This window comes from Periplaneta americana, chromosome 5, assembly GCF_040183065.1.
Source record: "Periplaneta americana isolate PAMFEO1 chromosome 5, P.americana_PAMFEO1_priV1, whole genome shotgun sequence".
NCBI classification, from domain to species: domain Eukaryota; kingdom Metazoa; phylum Arthropoda; class Insecta; order Blattodea; family Blattidae; genus Periplaneta; species Periplaneta americana.
The window spans coordinates 121561502-121580337 of NC_091121.1; the positions used below are offsets into that span (position 1 = coordinate 121561502).

The 18836-nt window shown below is 41.0% G+C and overlaps 1 protein-coding gene across 13 annotated transcripts in view; it reads left to right on the forward strand.

The window, feature by feature from the left end:
- Nucleotides 1–447: 447 nt before the first annotated feature.
- Nucleotides 448–18836, forward strand: part of LOC138700128 (zinc finger protein ZFP2-like) — a 133929-nt gene continuing 115540 nt past the window's right edge. For 6 of the 13 annotated variants that reach the window (XM_069826482.1, XM_069826483.1, XM_069826477.1 and 3 more), the window contains exon 1: nucleotides 450–567. Coding sequence is in view for 3 of the 13 variants with exons in the window: in XM_069826477.1 (XP_069682578.1) it covers nucleotides 513–567 (55 nt within the window). In the remaining 10 variants the exon portion in view is untranslated. Of the gene's footprint in view, nucleotides 568–726; nucleotides 883–18836 lie in introns of those variants that run through there. The other 7 variants (XR_011332238.1, XR_011332239.1, XR_011332240.1 and 4 more) reach the window with 4 other exon arrangements.

Sequence of the window (18836 nt, forward strand, 5' to 3'; positions counted from 1 at the left end):
TTGCAAAATTAATTTAATAGCGAATGGTTAAAACATATTCGTGGTTAATGAAAGAAAAATGATTAGCCTGTAGTATTCACTGCAACTATGTGACATTCGTATTTTAGTGTTTCTCAAGGAGGCGAATATTACATTAAAGCACGCGAATACTAATTTGCAGAAAGCAACTATAAATCTTATGATAAAGTGTTGATAAGTCTAATGTCTTAAGTTAGTTTCTGATATCCCGATTTCCTTCGCAGAAAACCTAGCAACTCTGCTGAGAGCAGAAAAACGTTATTAAAGGTATCTCGTGAACGAAGTTTTGTTCCTGTAAACAAAAACATTTAGCTTTCGAATACGCTATGCAACACGTTTTAAAATAGCTGTTTCCAAATCCCGCGCGTTTACTACCAAACAAATGGCGGCTTTCCATTACTTCAATTTGGGAACATATTTCTCACTTCTCCACTACGGCGTGGTAGGGGCTCGGTTGGTGACTCTGATGGCCACGGCATACTTGATAGTAGTGCATGGTCTCGTACAGTTATTCTTTTACAGCCTTGATGTTTGAAACTTATCCAGGAGGTAAATATTGCTTGTTACTTCATTATTATAAGTTATAGAGTGTATTATTTTTTGCATTTATGCAAGTTCTTAAGTATATTCGTATATGCTAACATACTTTTGTGCTCAATCGTCGCACAAAATTGGACACAGTACGCAATAGGCTAAGCAAAATTTCGTATCTTCTTATTGTAGGGTTAACAAAACAGTAGCCTCGCCTTCAGTAATTACCACTGGTGTCATTCAACCGGTTCGCACCGGCTTGCCAAACCGTTTGTTAAATTTGTCGCAGTTCGAAGAACCAGTTAAAAATTTTGAGGATACACTGGCTGTGAGGTAAAATCTGAGTTTTCTTAACCGTTTTAGCTAGATCTTAAAAAAGACTTACGGGTACACATGCCATGCTGTATGTAGTGTGGCATAGTAGTATTTATTTATTTATTTAATCCACTCAACAATGTAATTACAGAGTATATAAAATGAAAATAACAGTAGTAATACATATAATAATGGTATTTAAACTTAAACAGTTACAATCCAATACTACTCAACAAAAGATATTAAGCAAATATTACATGTAAATCTCGGTAAACAAAAACAAAAGTACCTATTTACAGTATGAAGAAAACATGAAATGCAAATAACTAGTCACAGATTAGTAACAATAATACAATAACTGATGAGGGACTAGGCCTACGTTAAGTCAGAATTAGGAGCGAGTTCGTAATGATAATGGGTATGAAATAATTTAAGAAAGAAGACCAAAAATACAATATGCAAACCAGTTAAGACCTATTTATTAGCAAAATACTTATGGAGTGTTTTGAACGCTATTGGTATTTATTTCTCTCAAGAGTGTGGTTGTATCCTGAAAGATGTCAATATTGCTCAGTTTATTATAGAAGGAACAGATTCTAAGAAGTGGAGAGTACTTATAATAACATGTCCTAGCATAGTTTATATTAAATGTTTTACTGGTCCTACAGTTCTCTCTTGGTACATGTATTGCTATCCTGGACAGTAGATGACTATTTACAGAACTTGTTAATAAATTATGGAGGCATTTTATATCAATATTATTTCTTCTGTGTTGCAAACTTTCAAAATTAAATAGAGACAAAAGAGATGAGTACGAGATACTACTTTCATTATTCCAGGAGGGATAGTAACCAAATGATTTAAGAAACAAAAATCTGATGAATCTTTTTTGAACACTCTCAATTTTGTTAATATATTTAATTTGATAGGGGTTTCATACAGTACTGCAATGTTCAAGTTTTGATCTAACTAGTGAAAAAAATATAATTTTTAAACTATCTTGAGAGGAGAATTTTGTGGTATGTCTATAGATAAATCCTAGAAGTTTAAGAGACTGAGACACAAGTTCAAGTATATGGCTGGAAAAATCCATATTATAAGTGAGTACTATGCCTAAATCTTTTACCTTGTCAGTCATTTCCAGGAATTCCCCACCCATTGAGTATCTATAAGGAAATAAGTTTTTTTCCTAGTATATATCATATAATGACATTTATTTAAGTTGAAATACAGTTTATTCTTCAGTGACCACTTGTATAACTCGTTTAGATCTCTCTGAAGCAAGTGACAGTCATTAGCTGTAGGACAAGATTTAATAATTTTGACATCATCAGCATACATTAAACATAGTGAGTTTGATATCGAGTTCGGTAGGTCATTTATAAATAATAAAAATAAAAGTGGACCCAGATTTGATCCTTGAGGGACCCCTGATGTCACTGTAAATTCTTCAGATCGACATTTGTTGAAGACAACAACCTGTTTGCGGTTTAATAGGTAACTTCTAAATCGATTTATAAGAGAATTACTAATCCCGTATTTGGCAAGCTTCTTTAACAATATACAGGGTGTTTAAAAATACGGGGCATAATTTCAGGTATGTATTTCCCACATGTAGACAATCAAAATAGTTCATTACAACATGTGTCCGGAAATGCTTCATTTCCGAATTATGGACTTCACAACATTGAAATTCGCCGGAACGTTTTGCTTTCCGTAGGTCGTTGTCATTACAGAAGATGTTCAAAATGTCCACCTCCTGCTTGAATACAGACCTCACATCGATGTCTCATTGACCTGCGAACACGATCCCAAACTCTAGAAGTATTGCGTATGTCCTCAGAACATGCCACAATTCGATTCCGAAGGGATTCCAAATCAGGCACCGGAGACAAATAAACCAATGATTTTAAATGGCCCCACAAGAAGAAATCGAGGGGGTTCAGATCAGGTGAGCGTGGAGGCCAAGCAATTGGGCCACCTCTACCTATCCCTCGATCAGGAAACCTTCGATCCAAGTACCGGCGAGCCGTACGACTGAAGTGTGCAGGAGTGCCATCATGCAAGAAGTGAATGTGTTGACGATTGATCAGTGGAGTGTGTTCTAAAACATGAGTTATGGTTCCGTGAATTTCAATGTTGTGAAGGCCATAACTCGGAAATAAAGCATTTCCGGACACATGTTGTAATGAACTATTTTGATTGTCTACATGTGGGAAATACATACCTGAAATTATGCCCCGTATTTTTGAAACACCCTGTATAGTGATCAACAGTATCAAATGCTTTTTTGAAGTCTGTGTAGATTACATTAACTGGATTACCCATGTCCATATTTTCAGTGACATAATCACAAAACCATACTAAATTGGATGAAGTTGATCTACCAGTAACGAAACCTTGTTGTTTGTCGTCAATAATGTTTTTGACTGAGAAATAAATGTATTTATATATAATAGATTGAAAAAGTTTTGAAAAGATGGACAATATCGATATAGGCCTATAATTATTAACCAGTTCCTTGTCTCCGCCCTTATGAATTGGACAAACTTTGGCTATTTTCCATCTATCAGGAAAAATCCCAGTCTTGAGAGATAAATTATAAATATGCAATAGGGGTTTGATGAGACTTTCTTTACACCCCTTTACAATATATGGGGGGATTTCGTCTGGCCCTACTGATTTCTTCGATCTAAGTTTCTTAATTGCACTAATAATATCTTCTTCGCTAATAACATTAATGTTAATACAATCAAAATATTCACAAGACTCTTGTTCAGTGGTAACTTCAGAAGTGATACTACTAGGTATGTACACACTTTGGAAGTAGTTCTTAAAAATATTTACAATTTTTTCAGGTGTTTAAAAATTGCAATCTAAGTATCTCATATTACATGGCAACCTACTGTTAGATTTACGCATCTGTTTTGTGTATTTCCAAAAGGCCTCATAGTTTCCATCAAGCATAGAATTTTCAACATCTAAAGTATATTCTTCAAATGCATTACGTATATCATTTTTGACCTCAGCTCTTAGTGTATCAAACATGTATAAATGATATAGTGACCCTGTTTTTTTATACGTTTGCCTATGCCTGTATTTTTTTTTTAATTTTCTTTATGAGTTCGGGTGTATACCACGTGGGATAGCTGTACTTCCTTTTTTTACATTTTGGGATTGTGTCATCCATTGATTTAGTTAATAATTCATAAAAAATTATTCACTGCGTTATTGACATCATTCTGCCCTGTGACAGAAGACCAATCAGTATTATTAAGTAAGCTGTATAGCTTTAAGTAATCCCCACGTTAATAGTTGTAGGATAGAGGTAATAGGTTATGATTAGTCCTATTAACTGTGTATTAGCAGAATAAAATAACTCGAGTTGAAGTGCAGGATGTAATGGATCAGCACTGACTAATACAGCATCTGCATTCACTTCTCTAACCTTTATAGTCTTAATATTAGTTACTGCCAGATCTAAGTATCTATCCATTGTATTGGGAATATTATTAATTTGCTCTAGTTCAGCAGTATCCATAAAATCAATAAGTTCAGTAAACAGAGAATCATTTACATGCTCGCTATAACCAGGAATATTAAAATCACCAATAATGAAGACATTATGGTTTAAGGCATCACCACTTAGTGTGTTTGTATAGAAATCACTATATACTTCTATAGGAGAACGAGGTGGAAAATATACAGTGCAGATATATATTAGCTTATTGTTCCCTAATTTGATTTTGACCCAAATATTTTCTTCTTCAGTTTTCAGTTGGCATACCCTAGTACAAAGGATATTACTTTTAACTGCAATAAGTACACCACCACCACGTTCACTCTCAAATATGTTGTAGTTTCTATCTTTTCTAAATACCAAATAATCATTCCCTACAAATAATTCACTATCAGTAAAACTACTGTTTAGCCAGGTTTCAGTTAAGCATATAATGTCATAATCACCTGACTGAACAGACAATCTAAAATCATTAATTTTACTTCTAAGCCCACTGACATTTTGATAATAAAGATCAAAGGACTTTGTGCAGGACTTTCCTATCTTTTGAGCATATAATGGCTCATTAGTATGGGGGCTACTATCTATTAGTCTATTCAGTTTTTTTGTAGGCATATTGCTTGATTATTCTCTGAAACAGCTGAGAACCCTCCTAATCAACTGACTAAGAATTCACTGAATCAGCTGACTGAGCATCCCCTGAATCAACTGACTGAGCTACTTCAATCTTTTCAGTAAGTAGATTCAGTACTGCTCTACTTATCACATTGGCAAGTATCTTCTTTCCTCGTCTATTAAAATGAAATCCATGTCGGGTGTACAATTTCCTATCTGCATCGTAAGTGTTTATAATTTTAACATTGCTAAATCTCTTACATAATAAGGTTATGTTTGAATTTATTTTTTGATTTCATTATTAACCCATGAGTACATGTCATGACAATAAGGTAGTTTCACAACTACAACATTCGTGTGGGTCAACTTTGTTAGGGTCTGTTCTAGATTTTGAATAATATTTTCAGGGTAACCTTCATTCACATCGTTAGATTCACCATATATATTTATTTAATCTGGTAGAGATAAGGCCATCAGGCCTTCTCTTCCCCTGTACTAGAGGATTATAACTGCAATATTAAGAATACAATATTATAATTACAATTAATATAAAATCTACAATTACAATAAAAATCAAAGTAGGCTACTAAAAATTACCTGATTAATAAAGGCTAGAGAATTTATTATATTACCGGTAGGAGCTATTCCATCTCAAATCGACCGAAATATAGAGAAAATTGACCTTACAATTTCTAAATACAATGAAACTTTTTTTTTGTACGTAGAGAACTGTGATACAATGCTTTGTGCAAAGTTTGAGGCATCAGAACTTCATAGTGTTTAAATTAAAAATATTTAAATTTATCGTATTTTCATAAAATTAGCAACTTTAAACTGTTGTAGCTCCGAAACCCTTTCATCCAATGATCAAAATCATGGTTTGTTTTGATGCTGAGAAATTAAAGTTTATATTGACATATAAACAGATATTCTTACATTTTATGGAAATGGATAAATTTAGATTTTTCCTCATTAAGACACCTTTGACTAGGAAAAGATATTTAAAAAATATATAGTTAGATTCCGCATTGAAAGTACAAATAAACATATTTTTTACTGATGGTATGTTGATAAGAAAGTATTGAAAATATCAAATAAAGAAAATAAATAGTACGCGCGTGAACTAAGCAGCTGACTGTGAGACGGGAGCTTAGCCGAGACAAGCAAGGCCAGGAGACATACACGTGATGTGTCGTCTAGCAGTCATGGCTGTGCTAGCTTTACCACATTTTTTCATAAACACAGGAGTAAAATGACGCCCAACTCTCGCTTATCTTAAGCTCTCGGCCAGTGCAAGCGGTACTGCGCCATTCAAGTCTAGGCGTGTAAAAATAATCTATTTAATACCCTCGAAACTTAATGACGTACCACTAAGCAAACAATGCCGAATCCCTCTTAATAATGCAAGTTTTTTTCTCAATATTTTTTTACATTTTTACAAATGATCAAAAAGCGTAACAACAAGTAAAATCAGATTATCTGTCTCTCTGTGAACAATAAAAATAAGGATTACTTCTTAACATAACCTACCAAATGTCAGCTTCAAAATAAGCTCTCGTTCAATGTTCTGCAGTAAATGGTTCCGGAGTTCTGAGCGGTGGAAGAGGCTTGTTTATATAAAATACGGTAAATTTGTCGCTCAATAATACGAAAACCGTTTGACTTTCGATCAGGGGCGGACGCAGGATTTTTTTTCGGGGAGGGATTTGAGGAGATAGTAAAAATGGAGTAATGAGAAATAAGTTTATATACTCACAATTTGTTTCCGAGTCACAAACATTTACAAGTTGGCCTGAGTAGCGTAGTCGGTATAGCCTTCTGAGCTCGAAGTTGCGGGTTCTACCCCAACCCAGCTCGATGGTATTTAAGTGTGTTTAAATGCGACAGGCCTCATATCAGTCGATTTACTGGCATGTAAAAGAAGTCCTGAGAGGAAAAAATTCCAGCACACCTGCGACACTGATATAACCTCAGCAATTGCGAGCGTTGTTAAATAAACCATAATATTTAAATTTTAACATTTATAATGACTGCAGTAGAAAAACAATGACAGAATGACATTTACAGAAGAAGGCGACGAGGCTTCTTAGACATTTCATCCAGTACTTCATGAGCTTTTACTTTTACATTTTTATGTATATACATCAAGGCCAGTGCATTTAATGTCTGCTCCCATCGTGCTCCTCAAGTAAGTCTTCAAATACCGCAATGTTGAGAACGAGTGTTCTGGTGTTGCTGTAGTTACAGGCAATGTACAGAAAAGTTTCAGCACCTTGAGAGTGCATGGAAAAATAATTTCATTGCACCTGTTCAAAGATGATATAAAAGCAGTAGGTATTAGGTGAAGATTTTTCTGATCAAGGAAATTTCTTCTCCACATCTTCAATTCACTGAAGAAAGACTCTGGTGATGCATCAACATCATTGGGCCACTGATTTACTATAGCCTCAACAGCAGTTTCTAAATCTTCATCTGATGCTCGCACTATGTTTTTAGGCAGAAAAGTTTGTATGGACTTTAGGATTCCCTTATGATTTAAAAACCTGTCCTTGAGCTGACTAATGAAATAGTCTAAGAAGAGAAGGAAAATTAAGAGCCTAAAATACTCTTCATGACTCTCTGTCTTGAAGTAAGAACGCTGTGTTTGTCTTCCTGCAGTTCTTGGAATTTAACATTTTAGCAAAGAGAATTTACGTGGAAAACCCTCTAATTCCTATGTACATTCACGAATTAAAATTAATATTATTTTTGTTTCTTGTTTCGTATTTTTCTCAAAATTTCGGGAGGAGATATATCCCCTTAATCCCCCCCCCTTGCATCCGCCCCTGCTTTCGATGGTATATTTTTGAAAATGCACTCCCCTCAGCACCTTGTATAAGTAGGGAAAAAATTAGAGTATATAAAAAATGCGAGGTTTTTTACTGCTTGATTTCATATGGAATAGCCCGTAGTTAAGAACAAAGAATGATTTTTTTTTTTACTGGAGCACAAATTAAACCTAGAATAATAAAATTATATAGTGAGGAAATTACGGAATATTGAAATATTTTTGGTAGAATAAGATAACTATTTACAAGAAGCCATGTCTGAACGAGTCTCAATTACTGACCAAGTGCCAAGTTTGCGTTTGAATTCATTTTATTTCGATAGTCCGTGATGCTAGCAGGTACTGAATTTCAGAGGTTATGCAGGGCTATTGTGAAAGAATATGAGTAGAAGGAGGTGCGATAGGATGGTATTGTTAGTATTGTTTCATGGCGAGACTTAGACAAAATGAGCAGAAACAGAGCCTTCTTTAGTTACAAGCCGGAGCCATACGTCGGGAACACTGTAATTAACTGTCAACCGGAGGCCTACTTTCCAGAACACGTGTTTGTGCTAATGCCGATTTTCAATGTAAATTAATGTTACAATATAAGTGTGTGTTGAGGAAATTATGTTCGCGTTCGTACCAAACGTTAATTGTTGATGTATTATGAACTAAGTGCGTGTTGGCGATAAAAATAAGACAATAAATGAAAATATGGCTGCAGTCGTTAGCAATTTTTACAGTTATTATTAATGACAAAGTGATTGAAAATTCTTCTAAATATTAAATATTGTATAAACTACATTTTTATAGTCTTACTTGTGGTTTGTGGTGTATCAGAATTCTTGCCAAATTGTTGGGTCTCGCCTGCTATATCAATAAAGTTACGCCGTTGATTTTCAAGTTCATTGTAAACAGCTGTTTTAGTGATCCCATAAATGTTACAGTTTTGTTGAAGATTCGGAATGCCTCTGCTATACGTCAGAACTACCTATAATTTGTAGGTGCATACACTCAAGTTGTTAGCTTTCAAGGTTTGTTTATTAATATTATTTCTTTCGTAATAAATTAGTTATAAACATGTTTCTTTTCACTTCGTATTTACAGGATTTAAAGTTCACTGAGTTTACGCTAATTGGCACATACTTAATAGATAATGATGTGTTTTGTTACATATTATGTTGATGATAGGCCTATGTTTCTTCATTTTTTCATAGATCTTTATACTTGGCCTAACTGTATTTACATCCTCATACTTTATTATAATAATATGTCAGTAGTTTCCTCTGTTTACATTTTTTATTTTATTTGCATAATTTACATTCTTAGTTTGTTTTCTGTAATTATATTTATTTAAAATTATTCCGTATTTTAAAAAGTTTATAACAAATAATTTAGGATAAAAGTATTGTTATGGTGACTGGTGAGGTTCAAGCTAAAACTAGCTTCCTGGACATCTGAAATATGTATAGAAAAGCACGACAGATAATCACATGAAATTAAAATGTATATGATATCCTAAACCTTTCACGTCAGAGGTGAAACAACATAAAGCGGCAAAACATTGTCAATTTACTAGCCACATAATGGTTAATTGATTGGAATAGGGTATTGCGAAAGTACGTCGTTATTTTATTTATTTTTAGTACAAGTAACATTTCTTTAAGTATTTATTTATTTTGCCTTGTACCATCAATGAAAAACACATTTTTATTTTTTATTTTTTAATTATAAGTGGCTGTATGCAAGTGCTTACGCGGTATTCTGACACTCAAATAAAATACCAGTTCGGATTCCGTAATAAATTACGTACATCAATACACTGAATCTTGATCATATGCACGTAGTTTTGTATCAATTAATGTCGAAAATATACAGTTACCCTTAAAAGGAATGAGACGACTCTTGGTCGTCGGGAAGTTAAAGTTCTACAGCGCGGTTCACTCGATATCGACGTAACGATACGTATCATGACAAATACAACAAGAATTGTTGCAAGGACCACAACAAGGACAAGGACCAGAGTAAGAATCACGAAGAAGACAGCCATTTAAGGCCACGATTTCACAACATAGCTCGGGTCACAAAATATCATTGCTTCTCTGTACCGAATGGGAAATGCCTGCTATGGGATCTACATTCTAGACTGCCGCTGTCACTGTCTTGTCTCGGTAGCTCATATAGTAGCGTGTCAGTTCCACTGCTTAACCGAAACCCGAAACGTCTCGTGTTCGATCTGAGGTAAAACTTTTCTTTTATTGAGGTGTAATTAATTTCTTCAGAGTTCTTCGACTGTCTAATTTGTCGAAAAATATGAATAATTTATGCCCAATTTCTGGATCTTACAAGTGGGCTGAACCTCGTCAAAAAAATAAATCTTACATGGAAGTTAAAAGTATTCTTCCTCAAACAAAAATCATAAGTAACAAAAAGAGACCTGTTAACTTAAAATCTTGTCCACATTCCATCAGCTTCTATTACAGCTCTAAGTCAGTCCGGCATGGATGTCAAAAGATTGTGGAATAAGTTCTAATCCCCGGCGAGATCATCCCAGGTGTCAACAACTTGATCCCACAATTCGTCTCGATTTCGAGGGCGTCGGTGGGCATAGGTGGCTATCCTTCTCTTTTTCAATTCCGCCCATAAATTTTCGATGACATTCAAATCAGGTGACTTCGGAGACCAATTAATGATTTCGATCTCGGGTCTCCTTTGAAACCATTCTTGAATGCTTGCGGCATAGTGCACGGGATGGTTATCCTGCTGGAACAGAAATGTTCCTTCGGGAAAACGTTCTAGGGACGGAAGGAAGGAATATATTGTGAATTTTATTTCAACTCAACAATAGGATTTTATTCCTCCAACAATAATTCCTTTCTACAATTCGCCTTAAATGCTCTCGTCAACAATTGGATTTTCACTCAACACAGTATTCGTTATAGCACTCCACCGACGACAATGACAATTTACTTGGACTAGTGCGAACAACAATGAACTGCTAATCTTAACTAATATTTACAAAGCACTATTTACAAATCAGAACTATCAGTTCTCAGTTCACAGTTCTTCTAGCTCAGTCACTCGAGTTCACAGTATCTCGAACCACAGACCTTCAGAGACAGTCCACTGTACTCGAACTCAGGTCCCTCCAACTGCGGTCCACTGCACTCGAACTCAGGTCCCTCCAACTGCGGTCCACTGCACTCGAACTCAGGCCTTCGGATGTTGGCACAGTTGCGGACGCACACTCAAGTCGAACTCCGGTACACAAGACTGGCTAGCTTGCTCTGTTCACTGGCTTACTCACTGAACTAATTATGAATGACACACACACTCCTTCGCGTCCGTAATTTATAACCGCAGCAACGTAACCGAGAGACTTCGAATTCGCGATTTTTCCACTTCGACGGGCTTCTGGAAGAGTCGGGAAGGTCCATTCCCCCTTCACTCCGTAAGCAGCTGGGCGCGCGATCTCCCTCGCCGCGTAGGCCCTTTCCCCTCTCTCCGCCGCTCCGTCCATCAGTGCTCCGTGAAGCCCGCACGATCTGCTCTCTTGCGGGACGCTGGTCGTGAGTTCGAATCTCACGTCGCTGTCACATTGCTCCCTCCTTAGGGCTGCTCGTCCTGGGCAGTCCCTTGGTAGGCTGCTAATCGGTCCAGATGCACCACCATCATCTTCCCTGGAGGTTGTCGCTGGATGCGGTACACCACGTCGTTGATCCGGGTCACCACGCGGCATGGTCCATCCCAGGCACGCTGCAGCTTTGGTGATTTCCCTTTGGTCCTGGTAGGTGGATACAGCCACACCAGGTCGCCCTCCTGGAATCCTGCAGAGTTGGCTAATCTGTCGTAGCGCACTTTCATCCTGTCGCTGGCCATCTTGAGGTGCTCTCTGGCCAGTTGGTGAACTCCATTAAACTTCTCGGTGAGTTCTGCCACATAGTCAGTCGCTGGTTGGTCGGCGCTGGGTGGCGTGCCAAACAGCAGATCGCAGGGCGGGCGGAGCTCTCTCCCGAAGACCATGTTTGCCGGTGTCATCCCTGTTGTATCGTGGACCGAAGCTCTGTAGGCCAAGAGGAACAGTGGGACTCTGGCATCCCAGTCTCGCTGATGGTTGGACACCACCTTCCGCAGGTGCTCCTCGACGGTTTTGATGTATCGTTCCACCATGCCGTCGGACTGTGGGTGGAGGGGAGTGGTCCTGGTTTTATGCACCCCCAGACGCTCGAGCAATTCTCCCATCAGGTTGGATTCGAAGTTTCGCCCCTGATCGCTATGCAATTCCCGGGGCACCCCGAATCGGCAGATGAAGTTGTCAAGCAGCGCGTCGGCCACTGTTGAAGCCTCTTGGTTGGGAATCGCGTACACTTCTGGCCATTTTGTGAAGTAATCCATGGCGACTAGGAGGTAGCGGTTCCCGCGATCCGTGACCGGGAACGGTCCAGCAACGTCGATGGCGATCCTCTCAAAAGGAGGTCCCACGTTGTACTGCTGCATGGCTCCCCTGCTGCGTGTCCTTGGTCCGCGACTGGCTGCACAGGTGTCGCATCTTCGGCACCATTGTTCAGTGTCGGTTCTCTGATGCAACCAATAGAACCTCTGCCTTAACTTGTTCAGCGTCTTGTTGGCTCCCAGGTGGCCTCCAGTCACTCCAGCTTGAGTCTCCTCCAGCACTTCCTTCACCTTGCTCCTGGGCAGGACAAGTTCTATGCGGGTCCTTCCATCGGCCGACTCCCAAATCCTCTTCAAGATACCGTCCTTGACAGTGAAGGATTCCCACTGGGCCCAGTAGCTTTTTTAAGTGGTGCTACGGTTGGCGATATCGGCCCATACTGGTCTCTGGCCGGACTCCACATCACGTAGTAGCTGTCCAATGTTTGGGTCCTCCAGCTGCTCCCTCCTTATGGCTGCGTTATCCCATCCTGGGCTCGGACTGCGTGGGCGCCATCTCGCTCTTCTACTTTCAGGCAGTGTTTGCAGCCGTCCGTGCACGGGCGTCTTGATAAGACATCAGCGTTGGAATGTTTCTTCCCTTGGCGGTGTTCGGAGGTGAAGTTGTACTCCTGCAGTCGTTGAACCCAACGGGCGGTCTGCCCCTCCAGATTCTTGAAGCTCAATAGCCAGGTGAGTGCAGAAAGGTCTGTCCTCAGATGGAATTCCTGGCCATACAAATACTTGTAGAAATGCTTCAGGGCTTCCACAATGGCAAGAAGTTCTCTACGCGTCACACAGTAGTTTCTCCCAGCTTTGGATAGTGTTCGGCTGAAGTAGGCAATCACCCTCTCTTGCCCGTCCTGTTTCTGAGAGAGTACTCAGCCGATGCCTACGTTGCTGGCGTCCGTGTCGAGCGTGAACTTCCTTCCAGGGATGGGATATCCCAGTACAGGAGCAGTGCAGAGCGCCTCTTTCAGTCACTGGAAGGATGACTCCGCCTCGTCCGTCCACTGGATTTGTCGTTTCTCCTCGGTCAGCTGGGTTAGAGGCTTTTGCGATGTTGGCGTACCCAGCTACGAACCTTCTGTAATAAGTGCAGAGGCCGAGAAAGCGGCGCAGCTCCTGCTTGTCCCTCGGTCTCGGCCATCCTCTGACGGCTTGTAGCTTCTCCGGGTCTGTGGCCACTCCGTTGGTCCCTACTACGTGCCCCAGGTGGCTGACCTTCTTCTGGAACAGATGACATTTCTTCGGGTTCAACTTCAGTCTGGCTTGTCTCAGTCTCTCGAACACTTTCCTCAGGTTCGATAGCTGTTCGCCGAAAGTCTTGCCGACCACGATGACGTCATCAAGGTACAGCAATCAGGTCAGGCCTCTCATTACGGACTCCATTAGTCTCTGGAATGTAGCCGGGGCGTTGCAGAGGCCGAACGGCATAACGGTGAACTGCCATAATCCCTGGCCTGTAGAGAATGCCGTTTTCTCCTTGTCCTCCGGATGTAGCGCCACCTGCCAGTATTCTGACTTGAGATCCAACGTCGAGAACCACTCTGCTCCGGCCAGGGTGTCCAAGGTGTCGTCAATTCGTGGGAGGGGAAAGCAGTCCTTCTTGGTGACGTCATTCAGTCTTCTGTAGTCCACGCAGAAACGCAGGTCCCCATTCTTCTTCTTCACCAGCACTACAGGTGATGACCAAGGGCTGTCGGATTCCTCGATGACCCCTCTTGCTTTCATGCCCTCCAGTTGGCTGTCAATCTCCCTCTGTCTAGCTAGAGGGACGTGTCGAGGAAGTTGTCTGATTGGGCGAGCATTTCCGGTGTCGATGCGGTGCTGAACTTTCTCTGTTGTCCCGTAGTCATTTTCAGACAGAGTGAACACGTCCTGAAATTCAGTCAGTAGATCGTGGACTTGTCTTCTTTCTCTTTTGCTTAAATTCGCCGGCAATTCTCGAGCCAGCTCTTTCAATGATGGGTCTAAATCTGGACGTGGTCGGTGACACTCCTCGTGATCTGCCAGAGACGTCACAGACACCACCGGCTCGACGCTACCTAGTACAGTTCCACTAGGCACCTCCTTGTCCCGATTGGTGACATTCAGGACTCTCACCGGTACCACATTCTTGTTCGGGAGTAGGGATCTGGCCACATAAACCCCATCTATCGGAGTTGTTTGCGAATCGAGGAGCAGGTTTCTCTTAGGTTGTCCGTCCAGCCTTGGCATCACCACCATCTCGCAGCCTGCTGGGATTGTCACATTATTCTTCAAGGTGAATCTGCTGGCCATGGGTTGGTCTTCGACGTCCCTGAGGATCACTTCCTGGCCAAAACGGAGGATACGGCGCCGGACGTCCACCGTTGCATCGAAGATCCGCATGGCGTCGAGTCCCAGGATGACGTCTTCAGTGATGTTGGCGACGAACACCCACATCTCCAGTCTCCTCTTTCCCAATGTCAGATCCAGGAAAACCTCTTTCTGGATGGGCAGGCTCTCGCCCGAGGCAGTACGTAGCTCATACCGGCGCAGCGGCGTCCTCCCAGGTAGTCCTCGCACGACTTCCGGTCTGGCGATAGTGAGCGACGCCCCGGTGTCTACCAGTACTCTGCATGGGCGGCCTCTTATCCATCCGTCAGCAATCAGCCCATCGTCGCATCTTTTGTTAACCGTCTTCAAGATCAGCCGAGGGGATGGTGATGACGGCGCCGACGTGCCCCTCGTCGCATCGGCCCCTTTTAGTTTTCCTGTTTGTGACCAGATCGGTCACAGTCCCTCCTCAGGTGTCCAGGCTCGCCGCAGGACCAGCAGGTGGGCACTCCTCTTCTTCGTCGCTCGGGTGATTTCGGTTGACGTTCCTCGACGTCGGCCGCCGCGACGCTCCTAATCCGGTGCGATGCCGAGACGTTCGCCGTCAACTTGGCTGCCTCCATCCTTAGGGCCGCCGCCAGAGCTGCATTGATGGTGCGATGCTCTGCCAAGAGTAGCTGTTGCTTTATTTCCGGGTCTCGAACTCCGCTGCCGAAGGTGTAGGCCGCCTCTCCAGCGATGAAGTCATTAGGTAGGTCCCTGAGCGCCTTATGGGCCAGTTGTTCCACCGCCATCGCGAATTCTTGTAGGGACTCGCCTGACTGTTGGACCCTCGTTTTTAGTTGGGTCCTAAATGCTGCAGCAAGTTGATGGTCACCATAACGTCCCTCCAGGGCCGCCATTATCTCAGCGGCTGTCCCATCTTCTGGAACGCTGTGAAGAATCTCCGACGCCTGTCCCTGAAGCGCGGCCAGCAGCTGAGTAGTTTTCTCTGCCGGCGTCCACCCATTGTGCTCTGCGATGGCCTCGAACTGGCGACGGAATATCGCCCAAGACGTCGTACCGTCGAACTTCGGCGTCTTGACGTTGTAATGTCTGGCTGAGGGCGATGGTTCCACATGGCCACTACATGAGGTCCTCCATTCTGTCGCCGATCTTTTCACGGCCCGTTGAACTTCCTCGGCAATTATCTGTTTCTGTTCTCTAGCCTGGCGATCCACCAACGCGAGAATGTGCTTGTTTTCTTCAGCATGTCGGTCCATTAACGCGAGTATGTGCTTGTTTTCCTCAGCGTGTTTGTCCATCACCTCACTCGTCTGCTCTTGACGACGCTCGAGATCGCGGATTTTGCCGTCATAATGGTCTACATCCTGTCTCAACTCGACTACTGTCTCGTTTATAGTTGTAAAATTCTGGTTTAGTTTATGCAAATCGGCCTTAAGTTCGTCTTTTACGATGGCGACAATTTCATCTACGAGGGCCGAAACGCTTTCAATTTGCGTAGTGACGTCATTTTTCACTCCGCTTATGTCGCCTTTCACTCCGCTTATGTCGCCTTTCACTTCACTTATGTCACTTTTCATCTCTGTTTTCACATCACTTATGTCACTTTTCATCTCCGTTTTCACATCACTTATGTCGTTCTTAACCTCACTGATGTGCTTGTTCATGTTATCTTTTACTTCACTAATGTGCATGTTCATTTCTGCTTTCATTTCTGCGATGGTTTGCAGGATCTGCTGTAGGTTCTCCATTGTCGATAATGTCCCGATTCTGACACCAATGTGAATTTTATTTCAACTCAACAATAGGATTTTATTCTTCCAACAATAATTCCTTTCTACAATTCGCCTTAAACGCTCTCGTCAACAATTGGATTTTCACTCAACACAGTATTCGTTATAGCACTCCACCGACGACAATGACAATTTACTTGGACTAGTGCGAACAACAATGAACTGCTAATCTTAACTAATATTTACAAAGCACTATTTACAAATCAGAACTATCAGTTCTCAGTTCACAGTTCTTCTAGCTCAGTCACTCGAGTTCACAGTATCTCGAACCACAGACCTTCAGAGACAGTCCACTGTACTCGAACTCAGGTCCCTCCAACTGCGGTCCACTGCACTCGAACTCAGGTCCCTCAAACTCGGTCCACTGCACTCGAACTCAGGCCTTCGGATGCTGGCACAGTTGCGGACGCACACTCAAGTCGAACTCCGGTACACAAGACTGGCTAGCTTGCTCTGTTCACTGGCTTACACACTGAACTAATTATGAATGACACACACACTCCTTCGCGTCCGTAATTTATAACCGCAGCAACGTAACCGAGAGACTTCGAATTCGCGATTTTTCCACTTCGACGGGCTTCTGGAAGAGTCGGGAAGGTCCATTCCCCCTTCACTCCGTAAGCAGCTGGGCGCGCGATCTCCCTCGCCGCGTAGGCCCTTTCCCCTCTCTCCGCCGCGCCGTCCATCAGTGCTCCGTGAAGCCCGCGCGATCTGCTCTCTTGCGGGACGCTGGTCGTGAGTTCGAATCTCACGTCGCTGTCACAATATATTCCAGAATGTGCTCGTAAGGTCCCGCATTAAACCGGCTATCGATGCGTTCTATAACGCCAGGTACATCGTAAGACATCCACCCTCAACACGATATGCTAAAGCGCCACGATCTTTAACGTTAGTGCACATAGCGCTGATCATTTCGAAGACCATCCTCACGATAGACACAGACAGGACCTTCGTAATCACTCGAGATGGTTGTTTCGTCGGAGAAAATTATATTTCTCCAATCGAAACCCATTCGATTGGTAGTGAAGGCAAGACGGTCGACAGCTTGTGCTTCCCCCAATATTTCCATTTGCGCAGCCCTCCGGCTCCTAATACCGTGGTTCCTCAACCTGCTGATCACAGTCTGTGAAGAACCGGAAAAGTTAGATGCTGCTCTTATTTCGTTAGCAGTCCGAATGGGGTCCTGTCGAACTGTCTCGAATAAGAGAGCATCCTCTTCATTCAAACATAACATGAATGAAATTGAATGCACATTAAATTAAACACTATAGCAAACACGTAGATACAATAGTTAAAATCAGCTGAGGGGTGAGAATGAAATAATCCAAAGCCACACTTTTAACAAAAATTGTTTTGTGCGAGTGCATTTATTACACATATGGGAAAGCTACTAATAAAATATTGTAATAATTACTCAACAAATGACATAGCCTAAGGACTCTAAACCTTTGCAAAAGTTTGTCTGTGTGGCTTAGGAATATTTTATAATTTCATTTTAATTGTTAAGTTTTAATATAAGTCTATACATTTGCATTGTATATGTGTGTGTATGTATGTATGTATATATATATATATATATATATATATATATATATATATAAATGCATTCATTAGATGAACGGTTATAATAGTATGACTTGTAATTTTGTATTGTCTGTGATCATTAACACTTAATCTGAGAACTTCTATTTCAACGTTACTTAGCTATTTCAACGTTATTTAGACAAAAAAAAATCGTTGATGTAGACTAAGAATTGAACTGGCTCTCTTCTACACAACATGCAGAAGTCTTAGTGTCTGAGCTATTGCAACGACACGAAAGCTTTACTTTCTGTGCGGAGTGTCAATCTACTCATGAAGGTCCATTGTCGATTTAACTACACGATTTATGTATATATTTATCTTTTATTTACGTAATATTATCATATTTTTTTTTTTTTGCAGTTTTTGAAGTGAATTTCGGAACGATGCTAGTAACAAACCAAATAGCCTAAATCTAAGTAACTCAATATTCGTTATCTTGTGTATCAGTGCTCTGGTCTCTGATTATGCGCAGTGTTTTACATATGAGACTTAGGAATATTCAATCATCTCATTCTTTTCCAGGGAAACTGTACATTTGACAACGAAATCAAAGCACTAAAACGTCAAACGTCATGCTTTAATGTCGCCTCCGACCGCCTCCACTCAGTGTTGCCAAACCTACCCATGCTCCGGCTTGTAACTGAAGATGGCTCTGGCAGAAAGTGTTAAAATTTCAGAAAAGTTCAAGAGAAAAAATATGAAAATTCCCAATTTTCGCAAGTAGTTTCAAAGTACAAAAAATTAACAAAAACAAAAATCTTTATATATAGGCAACTTCAAAAGTAGCCTACATTTCAATTTGTAATAACGATCAACTTAACATTCCTAAGCTAATATAATCTAACCTAACCTAAATCAACGACGAAACAGTTCAGTAACTAACTGCGATCACTTACCTTACATTAATGAAGAGGTG